This window comes from Morus notabilis, unplaced genomic scaffold, assembly GCF_000414095.1.
Source record: "Morus notabilis unplaced genomic scaffold, ASM41409v2 Scaffold361, whole genome shotgun sequence".
Taxonomy (NCBI): Eukaryota; Viridiplantae; Streptophyta; class Magnoliopsida; order Rosales; family Moraceae; genus Morus; species Morus notabilis.
The window spans coordinates 253999-260484 of record NW_010357470.1 but is presented as its reverse complement, the minus strand read 5'-3'; the positions used below and the strand labels follow the sequence as shown (position 1 = coordinate 260484).

The 6486-nt window shown below is 38.7% G+C and overlaps 1 protein-coding gene across 1 annotated transcript; it reads right to left on the bottom strand.

The window, feature by feature from the left end:
- Positions 1-4432: 4432 nt before the first annotated feature.
- On the bottom strand, positions 4433-4933 carry LOC112093124. Its single transcript, XM_024170991.1, has one exon. It carries the CDS (start codon positions 4931-4933, stop codon positions 4433-4435), a length of 501 nt encoding a protein of 166 aa, XP_024026759.1.
- Between the last annotated feature and the right edge of the window lie 1553 nt (positions 4934-6486).

The following is a 6486-nucleotide window of genomic DNA, read 5'->3' as shown; positions in this document are numbered from 1 at the left end:
GCCATAGATTTCCTTTCGTTTCTCTGTCAAAGCCTAAGCTTTGGAAATATGAGGTTCTAATCTTGGTTTTGATATGTGGGAGATTAATCTCTGGTTGGGGAATTCGAATAGCCGTGTTAAAATGGGGTTTTTTTAACACATTTGAGTTTTTTAATTGCTCTTTTAATAACCTAGGGTTGTTGCTGTTAGAAATCAATGATTTGGTGAAAATCATCACCCAAAAGCCAAGAACATTCATGTTAGATCATCACGAATTAATAAATCTGTAAGCAAAAGCGTACTTGAATCCATATTGACTGATTTCTCTCTAGAGTCGTGCAGTTTGTCTTCCAGATCAACACGTTTCTTAGAGAACCCTTTAACTTTCTCTATGTACTCTTTCTGATGATGGGATGTCAGAAGGAATAGAATGTAACATGCAATCTGGGGACCATAACTACTATACATAGATAACTTTCTTGTTATCTTTTGGTATTTCTATTTTAGCTCATCATAAAAATAGAAATTACCCTTAAGTTTCTACACATTAAAGGCCCACACTCTATTAGATACATTAAAGGCCAAGATACCCAAACATTAGTATATCACTTTTAATTGGGCTTAACCTTATATGACAGCCCGCAACACATAATTATTCACATAAAAGCCCAATGTTGGATTAAGGATCCAATAATCTCCCACTTGGGCTATATCTGTCACCTTATAATTATGCTTAGCAAAAATAATCGTATGAGCTCAACTTTACTGTCATTACCAAAATGTATCTGTAATCAATCCGGTCCATCAATTATACCAACATAGGATCAAAGTGGCCTTCGTTACAACTGTCGTAACTCGACCCATCAATGGTCATGTATGCCAATACAACTGAATGACATGGATCATGATGTGGATGTGTAGCATGGAAATTTTATGTAATGTGATCTTAACATGCATATTTCTAACTAGTCTACCTTAAACCTCAGTGAGATCAAACCATACCAAAATCAGAGTGTGAATAAACCAAAACTTTATTTATGCAGAAAATAACCTCAAAATATCTATAAACTGAAATAACTGAAAATATGTCTATATCATAAAAGCATCTAAAATTACAAACTCCCACTAAAACTAAATATCCTCTAATGACATGACACCCATACGAGCAGTGTGCTCATGAAACACTTTGGGTGGCAATCCCTTAGAAAGCGGAACCGTAACCATGGAGTTTGTACCGATGTGCTCTATAGACAATTGTCCACTCTGAACTTTTTCCTTGACAACTAGGAACTTGTTGTCTATGCTTTGACTTTGTCAAGCTCCTGTTGTTGTTGGAATACATCACTATTAACTTATTGTCACAAATTAGCTTGAGTGGCCTTTCAATGCTGTCCACTATGCGCAGCCCCGTGAAAAAATTCCCCAGCCATATTCTGTGATTGGACGCCTCATAACATGCTATGAACTTTTTCGGCATGGTAGAATAGGCTATAAGAGACTGTTTAGCACTCTTTCGGGAGACAACAGCTCCAGCTAGCAGGTAGATATAACCCGATGTGGATTTCATACTATCTAGGCATCCAGCAAAATCAGAGTCAGTATACCTAACGGTCTCAAGCTGATCCGACCTCCGATACGTGAGCATGTAGTCTTTTGTTCTATGTAAGTACAACAAGACCCGTTTGGCTGCTTTCTAATGGTATACTCTTGGATTACTTAAATACTTGCCCAACATCCCAGTAACGTACGCAATATCCTGACGCATACAAACCTGAGCATACATTAGGCTTCGTACTGTTGAGGCATAAGGAATCTTTTGCATTTCCTTTTCCTCAAAATCATTCTTAGGGCACTGATTGAGACTAAACTTTTCTCCCTTAGCCACAGGGGTATCACCTGGTTTGCAATCCTGCATGCCATATCTCTTGAGAACCTTTTCGATATAGCTCTTTTGTGATAATCGAAGAATACACTGAGAGTGATCCCGGTGTATCTATATGCCTAATACAAAAGAGGCGTCATCCAGATCTTTCATCTCAAAATTCTTAGCTAGAAATCTCTTAGTTTCATGCAATAAGCCTATATCGTTGCTGGCAAGAAAAATGTCATTCACATATAAAACCAGAAAAATATACTTGCTCCCACAGAACTTATGGTATATGCAATCATCATCCAAATTCATCTCAAAACCGAACGAGATTATCACTTGATGAAACTTGAAGTACCATTGTCGAGATGCTTGTTCGAGCCCATAGGTGGATTTCTTAAGTTTGCAAACCATATTCTTTGCGTCTCCCAACACAAAATTTTTTGGTTGCACCATGTAAACTGTCTCATCAATGTTTCCATTAAGAAACGTCGTCTTTACATCCATCTGATGTAACTCAAGATTGAAAAGTGCCACGAATGCCATTATAATCTTGAAAGAGTCTTTCAAAGAAACCTTAGAGAAAGTCTCTTTATAGTCGATGCCTTCTTTCTGTGTAAAGCCCTTTACGACAAGACGCGCCTTATACCTCTCCACATCACCTTTCGAATCCCTCTTAGTCTTAAATATCCATTTGTAACCAATAGGTTTCACACCTTCTAGCAGTGGGATAAGATCCCACACGTCATTGTCCTTCATGGACTTAATCTCCTCATTCATGGCATCAATCTACTTCTGAGAGTTAGAACTTTCCTTGGCTTGAAGGAAGTTGATCGGATCATCTTCCAACACTCCAATGTCTACCTCATGTTCTTAGAGAAATACAATGTAGTCATCTGGCACCACGTTTCTCCTTTCTCTAGTGGACCTCTTTAATGGCATAGGTTCTTGAGGTGGTAGAGTTTGTTCTTCTGGAACAATTTCTTGTATGGGAGGTTCTCTGACATTGTCTTGATATGTTGTGTCTTAAACAAGGTCAGGGATGGATCCTGATCAATGCCAATAGCACTTGTGGGAATATCAACATATTCCTCTTTGAAGACAAAGTCCCAAACTATATCTCCCCCGGCAAACTCGATATCCTCAAAGAACCGGACATTTCCCGACTCGAAAATCGACTTACTCGTGGGATCATAAAACTTGTACCTCCTGGATCTTTCAGAGTATCCAATAAAATAGCAACTCACCGTCCTTGAGTCCAATTTCTTTTCATTAGGCCTATAAAGCTGAGGCCCCCAAAGATGCAAGTGCTTTAAACTAGGCTTCTTGCCCATCCAAAGTTTGTATGGGGTTTTGGTAGTCGCTTTAGTTGGAACCCTGTTAAGGATATATGAATCTTAAGTGCTTCTTCCTAGAGTGTTCTGGTAAGGTAGAATGAAAAATCATTACTCCTCACCATGTCCTTAAGTGTCCTATTTCATCATTCAGCAACACCATCCATAATGGGTGAACCCGGCAGAGTGTACTGTGGGACGATACCGCATTCCTCTAGGAAGTTAGCAAATGGTCCTGGACATCGTTCACTTGATCCGTCATATCTACCATAGTACTCACCACCACAGTCAGATACGCTTTTGATTCTTTTGCTAAGTTGGTTCTCAACTTCAGCCTTATAATTTTTGAACACATCCAGCGACTGTGACTTTTCATGAATGAGATATATGTAGCCATATCTAAAAAAATCGTCTATGAACGTTATAAAATATTATTGACCATTCCAACTAACCATAGGGAATGGCCCACCAATGTCTATATGTATAAGTTCTAAGACGTCCAAAGTCATGTTGACTTCAAATATCCTTTTATTAGTTTGTTTCCCCTTTATATAGTAACACAAACATCAAAATCTTCAAAATCTAAGGGGTATAGAATTTATTCTGACACAAGTCTCTCTATTCTCCATTTGGAGATATGACCTAATCTCTTGTGCCATAACGCAACTGAATTCTCACTGGTTAATTTTCTCTTTATACCTCTTGTACTTAATTGTAAGGATTCATTAAATGAAGCAATTGTATCAATTAAATAAAGATTATCATAACCTGACAAAGAACCGGAACCAACCAATTTTGAATCATGAAACAAATTAAATTTTCCATTCCCAAACGAACAAGAATAACCAGATTTGTCCAAAGCAGAAATAGAAATCAAATTATGTCTAAAAGACGGTACAATAAATGTCTCATCAAGATCCAAATAAAATCCAGTCTTTAATAATAATCTAAATTTTCCTATTGCTTCAACTTGAACTGTCTTGCCATCGTCCACATAGATGTATCTTTCACCATTACTTGGCTTTCAGCAACTCGGGCAACCCTACATAGACACACTGGTGTAAGTTGTTGCACCAGAATCTATCCACCACGTATGTTTAGATACCGAAGTTAAATTAACCTCGGAACAAACCAAATTAAGAAGCATACCTTTCTTAGCATGCCATGCGTGATAGTTGGTGTAATGCTTCTTCTTATGCCCTTCAACTCCACAGAAGTAGCAACCCGTACCTTCCGGTTGAACCGGTTTCTTTCATTGTTTCTTTTGAGGTGTTGTATGTGCAGCTTCCTTTTTCCTTTTCTTTCCCTTGTCCTTGTCCTTAGAGGTTGAGGCCAGGTGAGCACTTTCTACCTTATCTTGCTCCATCCTTTCCTCTTCCTGAACACAGTGTGATATGAGCTCATTCAGAGACCAAGTCTTTTCTTGACAGTTGTAGTTCACCTTAAACTGGTTAAACTGTGCCAGAAGAGATATCAAAACCAGATGCATCAACAAGTCCTCAGAGAGTTCAAGCTTAAGTGCTTTCAACTTTGAAGCAAGAAGAGACATCTCTAGGATGTACTCCTTGATATTGCCTTTTCCCCTATACCTCATTGAAATTTGACTTGTCAATAGCGTACCTATTTCAGCTTTTTCATTCTTGACAAACCTCTTTTCAATGTCCGCAACGAACTCCTTAGCCGTAGTAATCTTATCAGACATTGTGCCCCTAAATGCTTCCGGAATGGCCTTCTTAATGATCATCATACACATGCGATTTAATTTCTCTCACCTTTCCATATCCCTCTTTTCATCAGAGGTACTCTTATCCGTAAGAGGTGGAGGAGAATCAACCTTTAACGCAAGGTCAAGGTCCATGACTCCGAGAACTATCAAGAGGTTCTCTTGCCATGACTTAAAGTTAGAGCCATTTAGCATAGGAATAGAGTTGATGTTGGAAGTAATATTAGTAGGAGTCATAGCGAACCAGAGAACAACAAACAAACAAATAAAACAAGATCACATAAGTCCCAAAACAAAAATAAATTCAAATAAAGGTAAACCCCATCTCAAGATACCGGGCACTCCATTAACATTTCGTCTTTGGACAAAATATTAACTTGTTAGTGATATCTTGGGGTAGTAATCAAACACTGATAATAAGAACACGCCAAACAATAAATCTTCTTTTAGGATGATTTATTGTTCACATGTAAAACTGAATAATCATCACACATTTATTACCACAGGTGCACATGCAATTCTGTTAAATATTGACATTCCTTTTGGCCGATCAATAATCACATAAGTTACATATACACAACCGTTTATATTCCAAAATAAATTAATTTCTATAAGAGAGGTCACTTTGGCGACATGTTGCTTCAATTAATTCATCTCAAAATATATATAACCATCCAAATATCTGAATTTAAAATTGCACCAAAATGACAAAAAATTTAAAATATAAATAAAAAATTTTGGTCAAAGTCAACCGTTAGTAAAAGTCAACGGTTAAGATTTGACCAATCAAAGTCAATGGTCAAAAGGTTGACCGGGTCGGCCTCGACTGGGTCCGGTAAACCTAACCCAGATCCTAAATTAGTCCAACTCTCTATACTGCAGGGTTACCTGTGGTAACCCTTTCCTCCCTTTTTTTCTATTTTTATTTGCTACGGGCCGAAGCCCACAGCCTCACTCTCAGTTCACGAGCCCAATTGGGCCCGTACTATACCAGAAGAACTCTAGGTCGCAACCCATAGTGCTGCAAACCCTAAGGGTCGAAAGACCCCTGGGTGAAAGAAGTGGCCGAACGGTCGCCTCTGTAGATACTGCGGCTGCACCTCTCTGGAGCGGCCCAATGGCCATGATCGGTATTCCTAGATGCCAGCGGTGGCTAGAGGCTGCCACTGGCCAAATGGCATGAAGATTCATTTTTTTAAAATTCCTTATACGGCAGCTATAGCTGCCGCTTTCTCCGTCTTGCTGCGGCCACAGGCCGCGGCTGTCCCTTGCCAGCGCGGCCTTACCCATAGAGCCGGCGGCGGCAGAGGCTATCACCGGCCAAAGCATTGATTTGGGTTCAATAAACCCAGATTCCAAAAAAAAATGAAACTAAAAAGAGAATATACCAAAATTTTCCATAAAATTATATCCGAAATTAAGGAAGACAACCATAAGAAATTGTCCAAAATTGTTCTCAAATCCAACAACACCAAACTCGGAATTGTTAAATTCAAGAACACCAAGCATATCACCATAGATCAAAAATAAAATTGATTCTCAATGATTCAACTTGAAGAGGCTCTAATACCACTTGTTAGAAA

Excerpts from the sequence above, each read along its gene's own strand:
- LOC112093124 (XM_024170991.1), bottom strand. The coding sequence starts at position 4,933 with ATGTGTATGATGATCATTAAGAAGGCCATTCCGGAAGCATTTAGGGGC.